General features: G+C 44.1%; 2 protein-coding genes across 4 annotated transcripts in view; one reads left to right on the top strand and one right to left on the bottom strand.

The window, feature by feature from the left end:
* The window catches only part of LOC125739984 (proline-rich protein 36-like), a 95,335-nt gene that overhangs the window by 31,751 nt on the left and 42,555 nt on the right, over positions 1-21,029 (top strand). The window lies entirely within an intron of this gene.
* Positions 19,378-21,029, bottom strand: part of LOC125739988 (uncharacterized) — a 33,014-nt gene continuing 31,362 nt past the window's right edge. The window contains exons 4-6 of one of the 2 annotated variants that reach the window (XM_049010607.1): positions 20,577-20,711; positions 20,018-20,079; positions 19,378-19,853 (exon numbers count right to left, since the gene is read on the bottom strand). In XM_049010607.1, the coding sequence (XP_048866564.1) occupies positions 19,806-19,853; positions 20,018-20,079; positions 20,577-20,711 (245 nt within the window). In that variant the 3' untranslated portion in view covers positions 19,378-19,805. Of the gene's footprint in view, positions 19,854-19,932; positions 20,080-20,576; positions 20,712-21,029 lie in introns of those variants that run through there. The other variant, XM_049010608.1, reaches the window with a different exon arrangement.

Here is a 21,029-nt window from a genome sequence, read left to right as displayed (position 1 = left end):
ATATATCTATTCCCACCTTCACTGTGCTCTTAACTGTACATACTGCATTTAACTGTACATACTGCATTTAACCATACATATCACATACTATATTTATTGCACTTGCTGCTCTTTGCACTTCTGATTAGATGCTAAACTGAATCTCGTTGCCCCTGTATTTATACATGTGTAATGACAATAAAGTTAAATCTAATCTAATCTAATCTAATCTAATCTAATCTAATCTAATCTAATCTAATCTAATCTAATCTAATCTAATTATTCCTCTCTCCTACAGTGTCCATTACAATTACACGCACATTATGCAAATGAGGCAATGGCATCATTTAGCAAATTCTAGCGAGTTTTGGGACAGCTAATAGCTACCTTCCTTGTTGAGGAGTTGGCAACAGTGGATTTGGCTATGGTTACAAGACGTAAATATGACGGATGACATGATGATCATTAGTTGTTTAGGTAGTTGTTTCAAAATATATTTTTGTTAACAATTTTATATGTCTGGGAGTTGTAACGTTCCTCATAATTTAAGTAGTAACGTTAACTTCATTAGACCCCTTACGATGTATAAAAACATGGATTCATGGTTTCCCTTGACCAGACGTGGGTCACCTGAGCCTTCCCTGGAGCCAGTCCTGGGGGTAAGGCTCAATGGCGAGCGCCTGGTGGCCAGGCCTGCACCTGTGGCGCCTGGTCGGGCACAGCTTGAAGAAGGCATGTGGGTCCCCCCTCAAATGGGCTCACTCGTTCACTTGCTGTTAATAAGGACGGATTACTCCATGTTGCCCCAGTGTTCACATCCAACTCTCAGTGTTCACATGGATACTCTCCGTTGCTTCTGGGTTGTTTCCCTGCTGCTATGGCTCTCTGCGGAGTTTATTTTGGCTAACATCAGCGAACTGTATTTTCCGGATGGGCAGCACATACACCTGAGACTTTTTACTGAAACTCGGACTGCACCCCCAAAACACCGTTACCACAGGTTCAATACCCCAGGAATTACTTCGGGATCACCAGACACACAAGGAAAAGAAGGTGAGGAGGAGAGGGAAGAAAAGGGGGACTTAAGAGGGAGAATTGTAAACATTGCACATTTCCCTCCATCATTTTGGCTAATGTGTGCTCTTTGTGTAACAAAACAGACGAGCTGCAAGCCAGTGCGACCTACATGCATGAAATCAGAACTGCTTCAGTTCTTGCATTCACGGAAATGTGGCTAAATAAGAATGATATGTTGCACATTGACGGCTTCGGTTCTCCCCTGTGACTTGACCGAGACACTGAGCTCACCGGCAAACAGCATGGCGACGGCGTCTGCCTTTTTGGAAACAAACGCTGGTGCTCAACGATCGTCGTCCAGGAGAAGCTCTGCAGCAAAGACATTGAACTTCTGGCAGTCTCCCTCTGCCCTTTTTACCTTCCCAGAGAGTTCCCTCAGTAATTTTTCATCCTGGTTTACATCCACCCTAGAGCAAATACAACAGCAGCCATAAAACACATCAAAAGACCCTGGGCAATCTGGAGCTCCCCTGACTCTCCCATATTTATCCTGGGAGACTTTAACCACTGCTCCACTGACAAGTGCTTTAGAGGATATCAGCAGTACGTCACCTGCACCACCCACCAGGGGAAGACACTGGATAAGTGCTGTGGACCAGTTCCTGGTGTGTACAGATCCATTGCCCTCCCCCCTCTTGGCTCTGCTGATCACCACACCTGCGAGCACAAGCCTAAACCCTGTCATAAAAAGGAAGAGAAGGTTGTCAAAACATTGAGTAGGGGACTAATGACACCATTGCAACTCTGCAAGCTTGTTTTGAAACCACAGACTGGGACAACCTCCTTTCAACCTCCAGTAACATCAATGAGCATCAACACAGTGTCCTCATACATCATCTTCTGTGTGGACAGTATCATCCCCACCAAGAAGATTACTGTCTTCCCAAACAATAAATTTTCCATTACAAAAGAACTAGAAGGAATCCTAAACAAAGGACAGTCCTCACTGGCACTGAGTCTGAGAGGAAGGAGGTAAACAGGGAGGTTAAGCGTGCCATAAAGAATGCCAAGCTGAGGTACAAAAACAAGGTGGAGGAGAAATTCACCCAAGGAATCCTCCACTCAGCTTAGGGGATCAAGAACATGATCGCTGTGAACACCGCCTCCACCATCCACAGGTCCATCCAGGTGGCAGGTCACAGCCCAGACCAACAACCTCAACTCCTTCTTCACTAGGTTCGAGACTGACAACACCTCCCCTCTCAAAGACATGGTCTCCTCCCTCACACCCGCGGGAACAGAACTTTCCTTATACACGGTAGAGGTGGTGAGAGCCCTCAAAAGGACCAAGTTGAGCACAGCACCTGTCAGTCGCTGCATCCTGCGGTGCTGTGCAGGGCTGTTGGGGGGCGTGTTTCAGTGCCTGTTTCAGAGATCAATGGACAGCAGCACAGTCCCCCAGTTGTGGAAGCACTCGAATGTGGTCCCCATTCCAAAAAAGTCCTCGGTTAAAGTCTTGAATGATTTCAGGCTTCCAATACTGAGGATATTCTAAGGACATGTCGGCAGTGGCAATATCTCCTAAGGAAGCTCAACAGCTTTGGGGTCAACAAGGTCATACTCAGAACCTTTTACTACTCCTTCATATAGAGTGTCCTCTGTTTTTCCATTGCCTGCTGGTATCACTCCACCAGCCTGCACAATACAGTGAAATTATGCTCTAAGATCATCGGACTCCCAGTCAGAGCACTTTCATCCCTGAGTGAGCAACAAACTGTAAGAGAAGTGTGTAGGATTCTGCAGGACCCCTCCCATGCTCTGTTCTGGGAGTTTGAGTGGCTTCCTAAGGACGACGGCTCCCCTGTCCCAGCTGCAGGACACAGAAGAGCAGAGTGACCTTTGTTCCCAGGGCAGGTTAACTCCTCAATTCACGGACTTCTCTTCCCCCTCCGCCTCCCTGCTCTAGAACCCGTCACTGATTCTGCACTTGACCCCTCCATGCCCACTAACTTTATATATTTAATAGTTCTTATCTACCCGATTGATTGCAATTTTGCACAGCATCTTCTAAACACTGTAAATACTGTTGTATCCTCATTGTGTCCTTTCTTCAACTGCCCTGTGTGCCTTTAATTGCCACTCAGGACAAATACGTTTCTTGTGTCAGTGAATCGCAAAACCTAACCTCATTTTTGTCCTCCCTGTCAAACTTAATCATAGAGAGTGTGGTGCGTTTCTATGAGAAATTTTAATAAAAATGAATGAAGGGGAGAAAAGCAAACCGGTCACCAAAAGGGATTTGGCTTGTGCTGATGAAATGAGATACGATATTGAGCAGAAGTTATGTGGTTGGCACTGCATTGTGTCTGTTGACACAACTGGCAACAACAGTACCAGATTACATACCTTATTCCATCCATCCATTCTTTTTCTGAAACCGCTTATCCTATTCAGGGTTGCAGGGTGTCCGGAGCCTGTCCCGGAGGCTAAGGGCACAAGGCAAGGAGCAACGCAGGACAGGGCGCCGAACTTAGCTCTCCTCAGTAGGGCTGGCGACTCAAGGAGAGATGCGCAAACAAACATGTTATTTTTGTGTGTGTCAGAGAGATATATCTATATATTATGTATAGTTAGCCAACTGTAATATAACAACAACAGTAATGATTATTATTTATTAACTAATTAATTGCACAAATGATACTAGGCCTGGGGGCGGCATGGTGGTGCAGTGGTTAGCACTGTCGCCTCACACCTCTGGGACCCGGGTTCGAGTCTCCGCCTGGGTCACATGTGTGCGGAGTTTGCATGTTCTCCCCGTGTCGTCGTGGGGTTTCCTCCGGGTACTCCGGTTTCCCCCCACAGTCCAAAAACATGCTGAGGCTAATTGGAGTTGCTAAATTGCCCGTAGGTGTGCATGTGTGAGTGAATGGTGTGTGAGTGTGACCTGCGATGGGCTGCCCCCCCATCCTGGGTTGTTCCCTGCCTCGTGCCCATTGATTCCGGGATAGGCTCCAGACCCCCCGCGACCCAATAGGATAAGCGGTTTGGAAAATGGATGGATGGATACTAGGCCTTATACGAATTTTTCACAAGTACATTTAGATTTTTGAAGTGGTCATATGATCAAAATTTACTAAAATGATAATATAAGAATAATAATGATAATAAAAAGCCAGAAATTTCTTCTGTATGTTGTTGAAGATATAACGTTGATTCAATGTACAGATCTTAACATTTCAACGTTGATTTATAAGTGTTTTGTTAACCTTTATACAACAATTAGCATTAAACATCATTTCAATGTTGTTTCAACAATTCAGAGTTTTGACATAAACACGCTACATAAAGTTTACTACTTTCAAAATAATTTGCCTTTCACGGTGGAGCTATCCATTGCCTCTGCCATAATTGTTGTACTGGCATGTCCCCAACTCAGGAACTCGGGGCTTAAAGAAAATCCTGTGTTTCGCACTGGTAAATACCACATTGTAGTGCCGGTCATCTGCTCTCATCTCGTATTTACGATTTTTCTGACATGACTTAGATAGTTAGATAGAAGATAGTTCTCTGGTCAAGCCGCGTACTTTGCACATGTGCACAGCATGTTGTATTGTTACTGTCATGCCCGGCTTGTCCGCTTTGGCTGGGGCTCGGGGGGCGCCTGCGGGTTCTGGAGCACCAGTCCGGCTGTCACCTGCAGGTCCCCCTCCGAAGCCTCGTCGTCCTGCCTCGGTCCTGCCTCTGACTCCTCGTCGGTCGCCTGTGGGTCCCCCCACTCCAGCGCGTTGGGGGACGTCGCCGCCTGCTGCGGCTCCCCCTCTCTCCTTGCCTTCGCCGGTGTCCCCTTCAGCTCCCTCTTCGCCTTCCCTGATGCCCCCTCCGACTTCCTCCTCTTTTCCTTCGCCTGTCCCTCGCCCTGCCTCCTCAGCCCCTCCGAGGTCCCCTCCTGCTCCGGCCACCTGCGGCCCCTCCGGCTGCTGCCCATCGCCCGCTGTGGCTCCCTCGGGCTCCCCTCTGTCCCCCAGCCTTTCCCGTCTAGCCTCCCGTCTCTGTTCCTCCCGTCTCTGTTCCTCGTCCCTTTGTGGCTCCCTTGTTCACTCCTGGCCCTTTCGTCCTGCCTGTTCCCTCCGTGTCCCCTTTCCTCATCTGTCTGTCCGCATTCCCTGTCCTTTGTCAGGTCCTGTCGTGGCTTTTGCCCCTGTGCCTGTTTTGTCTTTCTGTTCTGTTCCCTGTGGCCCGTTAATGGTTTTGTTCTTGTTTTCCATGTCCCGTATCCCTCGTCTCATCCGTCGCCTCCCGGAGAGCGCGCCTTTGTGGGGGGGTTCTGTCACGCCCGGCTCGTACGATCCCCGTGTGTGCCATGCCCCCTGATTATCCACGTGTGCTTGCCCGATCTTGCCCAGCTGTGTCCTATTATTTTCGCCCAGTCTTATCTATTTAAGTCCACGTCTTGCCCTGCCTGTTGTCCATCATTGATGTTAGTTAATATTAATGGATGTCCTGTACCTTTCCTAGCCGTCTCCCCTTCAATAAATCCCCATTTGTTCCCCATCCTTCTCTCCTTGGTCTCCTGTCTCTCCCATGTTTATTCCTCGTCCCGCCTGATCCTTCCCTGCGTCCTTCCCTGCATCCTGCCCGTCGCTACCCGCGATCCTGACAGTTACTACTACTATAAATAATAATAATATAAATTATTGTTCTAGTATTCCCTGCACATGTACCACAGCAGTGAGGTTTGTGTCCATTTTTCTGTTTTACAAATTCTGAGAGCCAGCTTACAGGGGTGCCAACTTAGATTTTTAATTCAAGACAAGTCTGCACACACATAAACACGTATTCACATATATTTAACAGTTGTATTACTTTGTAAATAGTCTGTTTGCAAACTACTCCAATGCTCCATCCATGTTGGTAATTAAAGTGGATGCTAGCCAATCGATCCTGCACAGTAATAGTTGTCATGGTGGTGTTCTGAATTGCACTTAATCTAGCCAAAGGAAAATGTGACCCCAGCCAGACTGGGGAGACCGGGGCTCTGCCCTGAAGCCAGGCATAGTGGATATTTACCAAGGCTTACCTTCAGAACTTCATTTGTTGTTCTGTTTGTATTAACTTATTAAATGTTTTGGGCCCGTCAAAGTTCACTTAAAGATGCCAGTATATGATTACCTACTTGGCTGAAAGCTGTTTTCACCTTCAAATCCACCTGAGAATGTAGCTCACAAACACACTGATAGACATTATCTGGCATTATTTAGCAACTTTCAGTCAGCACCAGAAGGGCTTAAACACTTTGAGCCACTGAAACCTTCAGTTGAATATGAAAGACTTTGATGCCTGAAACTCGTATCACTTGTTACATGATTGACTCAGTGTATTCCTCACCTTCAGATACACCTGAGAACTTTGTTCACATATATATTGATAGACATCTGGTATTATTTAACAACTTGCAGCCAGCACGTGGACGACAGGAGTTAACATAGTGAAAGTGTACAGCAAATGTGCCAATGTCAAATTAACACTGCATGGTGTTAATATGGTTCTCACCAATGTTACTTTAAAATACTTTACAGAGGTTAAACGTTATAAGCTCTTGGAGTGTTCAACTGACATCACAGACTGATAATTAATGTGTCTCTACCTCTTTCCAAATTGCAGGCCCATATGGGTAGCACACAAGTGCAAAGTGGGTGGCCCATAACTGCCCCATTTTAATGTGCACTCATTTGAACTCATTTCGGCAGCCTGCAGTGTTTAATTAATCTAACATCAAGAGAAAGACTCCGACCAACATAGCATTTTCTCTTTTTATGTAAACTTTATGGCACATCAGCTTTGATTGTTTCTGAAGACCAGGATGCTGTGTTCATGTAAGCTGAACACATGCTTTTTCTTTCTCACTCTTACCTTACTTGTGCTTTAAAGTTAGAGGAAGAACACTGAAAACTTTCATTATTAGCCTTCCTGATTGGTGAGAACCATATAAACACCATGCAGTGCACATTTGCTATGTGGTGAATTTTTAAATGAAAACATATTATTGTGGGTATATCGCCGGTTTATTGACATCTCTGTGCCTATTCAACTCAATTTCCCTCCCCATAGATGTTCATTTGAAGTAATTGGTATGTTATATTCAAAAATAGGTCCATATTCTATCAAAAATGGTTTAACTGATATAATTCTAGTAACCAGTTAATTAATGGTGATGAACTGCTAATGAATTGCATTCAATTCCGTAGTACTTTTGGAATCCTTTTTGGCATTTCTTTCAGAATCATGCATAGATATTATTCTGCAAGTCTGCATTATCTTATCAGATTTAAGGACATTTCTGATAACTGTTCATTGTGTGGGGAGTGCTAGAAACAATGTTGGATCTGTTCTGGCAGTGCCCCTACACTAGCATGTTCTGGAAAGAAGTATCATGGTATATTGCTGGGAAAACTGACTTTTCTCTGTATTGGAAAATGTTTGGTTTTTACGATTACATGGGTAAAATATCTAAAGAATTCTATGTAATAAATTTTGATAATTATTTTAGCTAAATTTCACATTCATTAATCAAAATTTAGCCATTCTAAGATTTAATTTGTAAAAATGTAAAAATGATACCAAGCAGTATATTAACACGAGCTTTAGGTCTAAACATAGGAAAGCTATGCAAGCTATCATTTGTGCTCTCTGCTTAATATTTTATTTGAAAGTTCTCTCCCTTCCGCTCAAATGTTCTGTGTCTATTAATGACTTTCTGGTTTGTACTTATTATTTACTTTGACAATAATAGCGGATAATAATGGCAGTAATGTCTATCAATGTGTATGTGAGTTCCCAGGTGTATTTGAAGGAGAATAATACAACCAGATAACAAGTGATGTCACTTGCAGAGATCATATACTGTCATCCTGAACTGAGTTTTCACTGGCTCAAAGCATTTAATAATTTTAATGCAAATCAAAAGCCAAATGAAGTTTAACCTCTGTAAATAAGACCCCCTACAGGCAGAACCAGTCATTACCATTAGCTGCGCAGCATTTAAGGTGGACCATAAAATCTGAATAAGGAGCCAACTTAATCAGAATCAGAAGACTTTATTAATCCCGGAGGAGATTGCTCACATGGCAACTGCACAGTCACACATAGACACGAAGACAAGAACAATACAGTATAAGTATAAAAATAAGTGTAAAACAAATTGGAGCACTGTTAAACATTCTAATAAAATACAATAGAAAAACTCTGTACAGGAATCTAAAATACCTTTGTCCAAAAGTTGCACCGAATCATGGATAATAATACTGCACATTTTAATTATGTTGCCCAGGTATCACAGATCATAAAAATAAAAATATTACACAGGATGATAGGTAAATGTATTGCATACCTTAACAACCAAGTAGGGGTAGCTTCAGTTATTGCACAATTATTGTAGTAGCAGTAAGTTATTGTGGGCCTTATTGTGAAGATGAGTGATGGATGGAGGAGTTTTAGAGTCTGATTGCAGTGGGGAGGAAGGATTTTCTGTGGCCTTCAGTGGTGCACTTTACAATGGTGAGTCTGTGACTGAAGGTGCTTTTCAGCTCAGTCACCACACTGTGAAGTGGGTGATCAGTATTGTCCATGATGGCCTGTGGTCTGGACAATGTTCTTCTCTCAGCCACACACTCTAAGCTGTCCAGTTCCCCACCAATTACAGAGCCTGCCTTCCTGATTGGCTTATTCAGTCTCTTAGCGTCCGCTACCTTAATGCTGCCCCCCCAGCACACTGCAGCATAGAAAATGGCACTTGCCCCCACAGACTCATAGAACATCTGCAACCTAGTGTTGCAGACATCAAAGGATCTAAGTCTCAGTAGGAAGTGCATCATCCTCTGACCTTTCTTGTAGGTTGCCAGGTAGTGCTTGGACCACTCCAGCCTTGTGAACACAAAGGTACCTGAAGTCCTGAACAATCTCCATGTCCACCCTCTTTATTGATAGAGGAGAGTCAGGAGACTGTGATCTTCTCAGGTCCACCACCAGTTCCTTTGTCTTGCTGATGTTAAACTGCAGCTGATTCAGCTCACACCAGTCAACAAACCTGTGCACAGCCATTCTGTATTCCATGTCCTCCCCTTGGCTGATAAATCCAATTATTGCTGAGAACTTCTGCAGATGACAACCCTCAGTGTTGTACCTGAAGTCGGATGTGTACTGGATGAAGAGGAATGATGATAGGACTGTTCCTTGGGGAGCTCCTGTACTGCTCAGCATTGTGTTAGAACATAATCCTCAGGGACGTTCCTGATTTGTCAAGGTGGCTGTATGCACGGTCCAGGACATAGGTAATGGCATCCTTCATGCTTATCTTGGCCTGGTATACAAACTGAAGGGGATCTAGTGATGGTTTAACCAGTGGGCGGAGGAAATTCAGAACCAACCTCTCAAAGACCTTCATGCTGTGTGAGATGAGTGCAACTGGCCTGTAGCCCGATGGGGCACTGGAGCATGCCTTCTTCGGCACAAGAATCAAGCACGAGGTTTTCAACAGCACAGGAACTTTCGTTGAACTGAGGCTCAGATTGAAAATCCTCAGTAGAACTCTGCATAGCTGTTTTGGTGCATTGCTTGAGCACCTATGGACTTCTTCCATCAGGGCCTGATGTTTTGACGGGACGTAGTCTGCGTAGTTCTCTTCTCACTTGGTCCTCAGTGATGGTGATGCCAGGCACTAGGTAATCTGAGGTGTTATCAAGCGAATGGGCAGTGGAAGCTCTAGTAGGTGGAATGGTGAAAGCCGAAGAGATGTCAGGTGGAGAGTCGCATCTTGGAGAGGCGCTTGTGAAAGAGGGCAGAGAAACGCTGGTATGGGAGGAGGACACAGAGCTGGATGAGACATTGTAGAACCTGTTGAAGAACTGATTAAGTTCATTGACCCACCCAACATCTCCTTCGACCCCCTGGCAGCTGGACTTAAAGCCGGTGATCGTCCTCATGCCCCTCCACACGTCTCTGGTGTTATTCTTCTGCAGTTTTAGCTCCAGCTTTCTCCTCTATCTGTCTCTTCCCTCTTTTAGCTTCACAGATAGACCTCTCTGTGCCACTTTGGCTGCCTCCCTGTCACCTGACCTGAAAGCCTCCTCCTCATTCTGGAGGGCTTTGATGTCTTTGGTGACCTACGGCTTGTTGTTGGGGAAGCAGCGTATAGATTTTAGTGGCACAGTGATATCAGTGCCGAAGTTGATATAATCTGTGACGCAGTCAGTGAAGCTGTTGCTGTCCTCTCCATGCAGCTCACACAGAGCCTCCCAGTCTGTAGTGTCCGAACAATCCTGCAGGGCTGCACTGGTATCATTTGTCCACTTTCTCACTGTCCTGACCATGGCCGACTGCCTCTTCACTAGTGGTAGATATATGGGTAGTAGATAAACCAGGTTGTGATCGGATATGCCCGAGGGGGAAAAGCTGTACAGCTATATGCCTCTTTAACATTTGCATACAGCAAATCCAGTGTCTTGTTTTCCCTCAGTCCACAAACTGTGTGAAGGTGCTGAGTGTCCTGTTCAGGGAGACGTGATTGAAGTCATCTGGGATGAGGATGAAAGCATCCGGGTATCTTGTCTGAAGACTCCCAGTCGCACAGTAGATGACGTCACACGCAGTCATTGCGTTAAACCTGTTAGATTGTTGTCTTGCGGAAACCTTGCACATCGATCCCTATTCCTCTACTACATTTGATTCAGAATACAATTCGATTTTCCAGTGTTAAACCTTGTCTACCTTCCTTGAAAGTGGGAGATGAATTAATGGACGAAAAATGCATTAACAAACTTGTAAGGATGGTTTTCATGCGGACGGTGTACGGGAATCTTAAATCTGGTTTTAGTAAAAGGCTTTTAAAGGGTCCTGTAAGAGAACAGGCTCTCTCTTTCCTTTTATTTAACCTGTTCCGTTTCCACCTAAAGTCAAGGACACCCGTTTTAAAATGGGTTTGTTCTTTCCAATTATTTATTTACCCTGAGAACACATTTAAAAAGAGAAAGTAACCCAGACACCAAGCCAGCAATAGTGGTCATGATAACGGCTGGATGACCGCAGACAGTATCATATAGAATAACGCTGCTGTGCTCCAGAAGATCACCGCTTAGTAAGCCAGGCTTCGTTTTAAAAACGGTGTACCGGTTAGATGGCCAACCGTAACAACAACCAGGATAACAGGCACAGTCATCAATCATCCAATCCAGTTCTGACGCATCTACCTGTTAAAAGCGAAAAAAAACACGAAAAGAGCCTACAGTATCCCCAATTTCGTCCCAAACCCTACCCTTGGTTCTATATGGATGTTTATCTATGCCCACGATTTTCGTAAACAGAATAGGAGTACGGCCAACATATTAATGAGATGCGTTTTGTGACACCCAAAAGTTACTAATCGTGAAATGAAATAAAGATACACATAGTATAAAACGTTTAAATACACTCCGAATTTGTCAATCAGAAATAATGTTAACTGAGTTTTTAGTCACATTTATGTTTATACTTAGCAGACGATACCTTTCGTGATGCTGTGTAAGCAGCTCATCATTGCGTTCACCATATTATTGCTAGCTCAGATATTGCAGTTTACTGCAGCTTATTCCGTAGTTTTATCTATAAGGTGTTTTACTTTTTTTGTTTGCTATTTCTGATTTACAAATTCTGAGTGGGTTGTTTTGCACGGGTATTCATTGTAGAGGACACGAGAAACTTACCAACTCTTGTTACTAATCCAGCGTCGTCTATGACCAATATCTGTATAACTGAAGCCGATGTGCTCCTTATCTGCTGGTGTGGTACCTTCTGATTGAAAGCATGCTGATATAACGCCCATATTCAAAACAGGGATAGAAATAATCAAGCAAACTATAGGCCAATTGGTTATTTTAAAAGCAATGGAAGTTATAAACCAAGTGGAAATGGTAGATTACCTGGATTCAAATAACATTCTGAGGGATAGCCAACATGGATTTAGAAGAGGTAGGTCCTGTTTAACTAATTTATTTGAGTTCTTTGAGGAAGCTACAAGAGAAATTGATCACAAAAAGGCCTATGATGTGATCTACTTAGATTTCCAGAAGGCCTTTGATGTTGTCCCCCACAAACGGCTCTTGCTTAAGCACAATGCAGCAGGAATTTTAGGAAATGTAGCAGCTTGAATTGAAAACTGGGTAAGAGACTGGAAGAAGCAAGTAGTTATTCAAGGCACAATGTCACAGTGGGCCTGCGTTCATAGTGGGGTACTGCAGGGTTCAATTTTAGGACCACTATTGTTCCTAATTTACATTAATGATATCGACACCAATGCATTCAGTAAACTGGTTAATTTGCAGACGACACCAAGGTGGGTGGTTTAGCAGATACTGAAGTAGCAGCACAGAGGCTACAGCGGGATCTAGATTTAATTAGCGACTGGGCTGATACCTAGCAGATGAAATTTAACATAGATAAATGTAAGGTAATCCATGCAGGGAGCAGAAATATAAAGTACAGATATTTTATGGGGTCCACTGAAATAAAGGTAGCTGATTATGAGAAAGACCTCGGTGTGTATATTGATGCTTCCATGTCCCACTCTCACCAGTGTGGGGAAGCAATAAAAAAGGCCAATAGGATGTTGGGTTACAACTGTAAGTGTGTGGAGTTTAAGACAAGGGAGGTGATGCTACGATTATATAATTCCTTGGTAAGATTCCACTTAGAATATTGTGTGCAGGTTTGGTCACCATACCTTAAACAGGACATTGCTCCCTTGGAAAAGGTTGAACGTGGGGCTACAAGAATGATTCCTGGTCTTAGAGGAATGTCTTATGAGGAGAGGTTAGCTGAGCTGAATCTGTTTAGCCTCGAGCAAAGGAGACTAAGGGGAGGACATGATCCATATATATAAGGTCTGGATGCTGTTCAGCCAAATGGCTACTTCAATATTAGTTTAAATACTAGAACTCGTGGCCATAAGTGGAAATTAGAGGGAGAACATTTTAAACTGAATTTGGGAAAACGCTTCTTTACACAGTGTGTAGTTAGAGTATGGAATAGTCTTCCTGTTAATGTAGTGCAAGCTAAAACCTTGGGTTCCTTTAAATCAGAGCTAGATAAGATTTAATCAATTCTGAGCTATTAGTTATGTTCTCCCAAAATGAGCTTGATGGGCGGAATGGCCTCCTCTCGTTTGTAAATTTCTTATGTAAGATTCAGCTGAGCCTGGCCGTGATGGCAACTCTGACCTGAATTGTTGTTTCTGTGCTTAAAACATGTTAATTTTGCAATGCATTTATAAGGGCAGTAAGTTCTGGGCTTAGTGCATGCACAATGTTGGGCTACGAGTGTAACATCTGTAATAGAGGTGCAGAGGCCACGGATGCAACATTTGGAGGGGGCCCTTGGCTTGATACTACATGCCTTTCCATATCAACCCGACATAGGGCTGTGCAATATGACGATATATAAAAATGCTCTATCGTTTATTTTGTGGTGTCACAAAATGCACTCTTTACGGCAACTTTTCATCATTTGCATGACAGTTTTGCAAGGTTACACGCCACCACATTAGATGTGGCACTTGTATGGAAGTTTTTATTTGACTTCATTATTTGTAACCCACGAAAGACAATCTCAAATATATGCCATGATCCACAAATATTTAACTATCCACAAATATGTATTTTTTGTGTATGTTGTGTAAGATCATATTCACAAAAATAGAGAGCAATTTGTATATGTGAACCGTGCTTTGCAGGAGAATGGGCTCCCCCTTTGAGTCTGGTCCCTCCCAAGGTTTCTTCCTTCTTGGGAGTTTTTCCTTGCCACTGTCGCCTATGGCTTACTCACTGGGGGCTTTGGGTGAGGATACTGTAAAACGTTTTGAGACAATGTAATGTTGTGAAAATGCACAATACAAAAATTAATTTGTTGTTGTTGTGGTATTTGTATCTGTGGATCGTGTTACATTTGTCACTTCTCTCCTGTTCATTTGTGGGTTTTTGTACGGAACCATTTTGCTATCTCGGATGCATGCGTGTCATTAGTAGGGGCACTGTCCTGCATGAATATCATGGGAAGGGGCACTGTCCTGCATGCATATCATGGGAAGGGGCACTGTCCTGCATGCATATCATGGGAAGGGGCACTGTCCTGCATGCATATCATGGGAAGGGGCACGGTCCTGCATGAATATCATGGGAAGGGGCACTGTCCTGCATGAATATCATGGGAAGGGGCACTGTCCTGCATGAATATCATGGGAAGGGGCACTGTCCTGCATGCATATCATGGGAAGGGGCACTGTCCTGCATGCATATCATGGGAAGGGGCACTGTCCTGCATTAATATAATGGGAAGGGGCACTGTCCTGCATGCATATCATGGGAAGGGGCACGGTCCTGCATGAATATCATGGGAAGGGGCACTGTCCTGCATTAATACCATGGGAAGGGGCACTGTCCTGCATTAATATAATGGGAAGGGGCACTGTCCTGCATGCATATCATGGGAAGGGGCACTGTCCTGCATGCATATCATGGGAAGGGGCACTGTCCTGCATTAATATAATGGGAAGGGGCACTGTCCTGCATGCATATCATGGGAAGGGGCACTGTCCTGCATGCATATCATGGGAAGGGGCACTGCCCTGCATTAATACCATGGGAAGGGGCACTGTCCTGCATGCATATCATGGGAAGGGGTACTGTCCTGCATGCATATCATGGGAAGGGGCAGTGTCCTGTATTAATACCATGGGAAGGGGCACTGTCCTGCATTAATATCATGGGAAGGGGCACTGTCCTGCATGAATATCATGGGAAGAGGCACTGTCCTGCATGAATATCATGGGAAGGGGCACTGTCCTGCATGAATATCATGGGAAGGGGCACTGTCCTGCATGAATATCATGGGAAGGGGCACTGTCCTGCATGCATATCATGGGAAGGGGCACTGTCCTACATGCATATCATGGGAAGGGGCACTGTCCTGCATGCATATCATGGGAAGGGGCACTGTCCTGCATGCATATCATGGGAAGGGGCACTGTCCTGCATTAATATAATGGGAAGGGGCACTGTCCTGCATGCATATCATGGGAAGGGGCACTGTCCTGCATGCATATCATGGGAAGGGGCACTGCCCTGCATTAATACCATGGGAAGGGGCACTGTCCTGCATGCATATCATGGGAAGGGGTACTGTCCTGCATGCATATCATGGGAAGGGGCAGTGTCCTGTATTAATACCATGGGAAGGGGCACTGTCCTGCATTAATATCATGGGAAGGGGCACTGTCCTGCATGAATATCATGGGAAGGGGCACTGTCCTGCATGAATATCATGGGAAGGGGCACTGTCCTGCATGCATATCATGGGAAGGGGCACTGTCCTGCATGAATATCATCAGAAGGAGGACTCTCCTGAATGAATATCATGGGAAGAGGCACTGTACTGCATTAATAACATGGGAAGGGGCACTGTCCTGCATTAATATAATAGGAAGGGGCACTGTCCTGCATGCATATCATGGGAAGGGGCACTGTCCTGCATGAATATCATGGGAAGGGGCACTGTCCTGCATGAATATCATGGGAAGAGGCACTGTCCTGCATTAATATCATGGGAAGAGGCACTGTACTGCATTAATAACATGGGACGGGGCACTGTCCTGCATTAATATAATGGGAAGGAGCACTGTCCTGCATGCATATCATGGGAAGGGGCACTGTCCTGCATGCATATCATGGGAAGGGGCACTGTCCTGCATTAATATAATGGGAAGGGGCACTGTCCTGCATGCATATCATGGGGAGGGGCACTGTCCTGCATTAATATCATCAGAAGTTGCACTGTCCTGCATGAATATCATAACCTTTATGAAAGCTACTGACTTCTTCCTATGCCAGGGTTTGAAGAATGTGTCTTCTAGAAATTGGCAATAGATCTTGTGGTTAATGTTTATACCATCTGGAAATCCGAAAGATTCACCAAGTTCACCACTGATAACTGCAGCCTACACCATCACTCCTCCACCATCCATTTGGTGCTTGAAGAAGGTGACCATCCATGGGCCCATCCATCTGCTCCACCAAGAGTCACTTTCATCTCATCTGTTCAGAAAACCTTTAAAAAATGAGTCTTGAGGCGTGTCTGTGCACATTCTTGACATTTTAGCTTGTATGCCTTATTGAGTGGAGGTTATGTTTCAGCCTTCGTGACCCCAGCAGTGACATGTAACACACTGCACAAAGTGCTTTCAGACATTTCATTACATTTGCAGTTTTTAAAAATGGTGGCATTTGATTTTAAGGAATTTCTTTAAGTCTCCCCTTTGATCTGACACATAGCTTTTTCAGTTAATTTGTGTCTTCTTCTCACTACATGCTTCTTCTATCCTCTTTGTCTGTTGATCACAAAACACTCGATTGTACAGTAATCATGTTTTAAAAGTTTAGCAAATTTGATTATTTTGCATCCCTCTGACTGGCACTTTTTTTGCTCTTTGAAAGGTCCTTTTGTGGCCCATTTTAATAGTCATAAAAATGTTCTTAATAATTCTGCACAGGAAAGTATCTGTTTTCCTATTTTTCTCCAAACAGAAAGTATCCAGACCAAATAATGAACATGCACTGCATTTTAAACAGTTAATTCTTAATTCCAGATTCATTTGGACTGAAAATATTGCTTGGAAGAGAAGATACAAATAAAATACACACCTGGCTAATAGTTCCGCACACAGAGTATATACCCCTCTCACAAACCGAACCCACTGGTCCAAATGCTCACTATGCTGCCAGTACAGGGTTACAATAGGGCGGCATATGAAGCGGTTGGCAGACATTTGGCAATTCATAATCCCCTGGGTAGGACTGGGAATCTTTCACAATTTTTCGATACCGGTACCAAAACAATACCTTGATTTTGATACTGGTTCCTGAACAATACTTTTTTCCAATACCAATATGACTTAAATCAATTTCAAGAACAACTACAAAAATACATGAAGCATTACAGCATAAATTTTTATTTGAACAAAACATTTTGTCAGTTATTGGTTAATTACTAGGATTATCGATCGTGATCATAACAGGACGCAGGCTTTTATTCATATTTTATTTATATGACGTGTAATGAGATGTACAGCAGCACCAGCAGCCATAGTTACGGTGTGTTAGGTTGTGGGTAAGATAAACTGAAGTAATGGGACTTTAGTCGAGATTTAAAGACTGAGACTGAATCAGCATCCCAGGCTGGTAATCCATTCCACAATATAGGGGCCCGGTAGCAGAATGCTTTACTGGCCATTCTTACTTACTTTACTTTATTTATATGTCGAATGACAAGGGAACCTGAATTCTGTGATCTGAGTGGACGATGCGGCTTGAAAACTTGAAGTAATCCTGTGAGGAAGGCAGGAGCTAGACCATTAAGTGCCTTATATGTGAGTAAGAGAACTTTGAAGCCAATGCAGGGAACTAAGAACAGGGGTTATGTGTTCAAACATCCTGCTCCTGGTGACAATTTGAGCTGCTGCATTTTGGATACGCTGCAAGGTGTTTAATGTGCAGTATGTGCTGCCAGATAATAGAGCATTACAGTAGTCTAACCTGCTGTATAAAAAAGCATGTATCAATTTCTCTGTGTCTTGAAGAGTAAGAAATCGTTGCAGTTTGGCAATTTGCCGTAGCTGTGAGAAGCACGCCTTCGATACTGCATTTACATGTGATATAAACGAGAGGCTTGTATCTAAGATGACACCTAGGTTACAGGATGAACTGTTTAGGGAAAAGTTCAGCCCTTTGGAGTGAAGTGCGGAGATTATAATATTCCTATCTGCAGACCTGCCTCCAAACAACAGAAGCTCTGTTTTCTGAGCATTTAATGATAAGAAGTTTTCCGCCATCAAGGTCTTAACTTCTTTAAAACAATTAGCTAAGGTGACAATAAATGTGGTGTCGTTAGGCGCAACCAAAATGTCGGGTGTCGTCGGCATAGGAGTGATACTTAACGTTATGTTTTCTAATTATGTTTCCTAATGGCAACATGAAGAGGGAAAATAGTAAAGGACCAAGTACTGATCCCTCTGATACTCCATGTTTGACTGATGACATTGTTTTCTAACTAGCAAATAATTAATAAAATGATTTGTTCATCCTCCATTGTTTGGGGTGGCGGTTTAGTTTTGTGTTAAATTGCATCACATTACAACCTATGAGCTTTTTACGTCTTCCATGCTTATTTAACAAAAAGACCATAGTCTCTGTTGCGCGGTGGGAGAGCGACACACAAAAATGTCCAGGAGCTACAAAAGTTCCTAGTTAATGACCCAGAAATGAATTAGTTCCTGAGCTTTGGTGGGAAAGTGTCTTACAGTAGGTCGACGGCCACAGTTCTCAGCCAGAAAGGGGTGTTTTACCCCCTCAATTTTGGTTACTGCATCAAGCAGAGGAGTTTAAGTATCTTGGGGTCTTGAGTGAGGGAACAATGGAGCAGGAGAATGACAGGCAGATCGGTGCAGCGTCAGCAGATATGTGGACATTGTACTGTTTTGTCATGGTGAACAGAGAGCTGAGCTGGAAGGCAAAGCTATCGAAGTACCAGTCAATCTATGTTCCTACATACAAGAGTGGGCACAAGCTTTGGTTAGTGACCAAAAGAATGACATCACAGATACAAGCGGCAGAAATGAGTTTCTTTCACAGGGTGTCTGGGCTCAGCCTTAGAGACAGGGTGAGGAGCTCAGACAGTCAGGAGGGGCTCAAAGTAAAGCTGCTGCTCCTCCACATTGAAAAGAGCCAGATGAGGGGGTTTGGGTGTCTGTCTAGGATGTCTCATTGATGGCTCTCTGGGGAGGTGTTTCAGGCATGTCCAACCGGGAGGAGGCCCTGGGGCAGACCCAGGACATGCTGGAGAGATTATATCTCTTAGTAACCCTCTAGAGGAGCTGGAGGAGGTGGCTGGGGAGAGGGAGGTCTGGGCATCCCTGCTTAGACTGCTGTCCCCGCGACTCAGACCCAGATGAGTGGAAGATAATAGATGGATCCAGTAAAGGTCCAGAGAAAGGCTGAGGGTTTGGGGACATGAACCAATCAGTGCAGCACAATAGAGGGTCCATGAAAATGACCATTTACATGTAATTATGTGACAGTAATATTCCTGTGATCAGGCTTGTGGATCACAGGGTGGAAATGGGGAGATTCTGTCAGTGTCTGCAGCATGAAACAGGCACCTTAAACTCCCAGGATGACTCAGTAAGAACCATGTTTCTCCCTGTTCTCAGGACGCTGTGCATGTCTGGTGGGTAAAACATTTCAAATCAACATTTTCACTTTAAATTATTTACTACCCTGGTTAGTCAGCACTAGAAAGGCCTTAGAATTAAGAAGTTAATGCACAAATTTTCTTGCAAAATTTCCTTTATTTTACAAATATAATGCCTGGTGTCATTTTTTAAAAAAAAAGCACTAGCAGGGTGGTGCGGTGGCACAGTGGTTATCGCTGCTGCCTCACAGCAAGACGGTCCTGGGTTTTTTCTGTCTGGAGTTCACTCGCTTTCCCGTGTTTGTGTGCATTTTCACCAGGGGCTCCGGTTTCCTTCCATGGTCCAAAAGTGTGCAGGATGTGTTGATTGGTGAGTCTAAATTGGCCTGTGTGCACCCTGTGGTGTGTTGGTGACTGCCCAGGGTGGGTTCTTGCCTGCACCCTTTGTTGCAGTGATAGGCTCCAGTCCACCCCGTGACCCCAGTTTTTTCAGAAAATGGATGGATAAACATCTTATTTTAGACCCAGATGAAATAGTTGTTTTTTTACGGTGATTCTGTCTTTAAAAGAACATAGTTGACCTCAGTTTTGTCCTGTAAAAAAAATAACAGGTTTAAGTTCCCAATCAGTTAAAAGTACTTCAGTCTATGTATAACATTCATCGGGGTTTATTTTGCTATATAAACATGTGTGATTAAGCAGAGACACTTTCCCGCTGTGGTCTGAAGGCCACAGAAAGCCCTGTCAGTGACAGTACCTGATCGTGTCGGCTGGTCCTGCTTCCCCTCTGCTGTGAGTCAGAGCTCTTCCTCAGCGGCGCTGAAACAGTTAAGAGTGACGTCATTCACAGAGTGCACAGGGTGCTCTACCAGCCCTGCTGATAAGGGCTGCTGCTCTCACACTGTCTCACTGCACCTTGCATGAGGGACACACTTGTGTTAGAAAGAAACTGGCTGCAGGTTTGAGGTATTAAAACAGGAAACACAGAAAAATGATGGTCAGAAAGATTCCCGGTTACTGTTGAATGTGTCTGAATATTTATAAATTACTAATATTTGATGTAAAGATTGACAGAGTGGCAGCTGATACTGTGTGTAACTTTGGCACTTTCACTGCTCAGCAGTCCTGCAGGTGTGACCCACTGAGCCCCACTGGTCTTTAGCTAAGGAAGATAGTCAGAGTTACACTGTATCACAGTGTGTTAACACACAGCCCACAGGAAGTGTATAGTGTCTGTACCTGACAGACTGCACATCTGCTACGGCCCAGTCTGGGGCTGAATGAGACACAAAACAGTGACATCACACATGTCTGACCTTGGTTATGACAGAAATAGCAGCAAAGTGATGAGATGGAGCCAGTGAGAAGGGCGACACAAGGCAGGAGAATCCAAGGCAGGAGGTCATGGTTACTAGGCTGGATGGGATGGGTAGATTGGCCTCCAGCATGGTCTGTAAACAGAGTATAAATCAATTACATATATTTATGAGACCTGCTGTAACATGACTGCAAGTACAACAGTTTCACTGCCATATAAGACAAGTAAAAGCTTCCTTCACACTGCAGCTTTTGGCTGCAGAAACGGGACAGACATGGATCCTGGTCCAGTGATATAACCGTTCATCACTTTAGTGCGTATTACTTCCATGATTTATCAAAACAGTAGCATATGGTGCTCTGCTAGCTGAATTTAATAAGCATAAAGATATGGCAAATTTATACAGTTTACTAACTTTTGGGCATCACAATATGCATCTCAATATTTTAAA

Source organism: Brienomyrus brachyistius, chromosome 4 (genome assembly GCF_023856365.1).
Source record: "Brienomyrus brachyistius isolate T26 chromosome 4, BBRACH_0.4, whole genome shotgun sequence".
Lineage (NCBI taxonomy): Eukaryota > Metazoa > Chordata > Actinopteri > Osteoglossiformes > Mormyridae > Brienomyrus > Brienomyrus brachyistius.
Note: the sequence above shows the minus strand (reverse complement) of the source record. Positions and strands in the feature narration are given on the sequence as shown.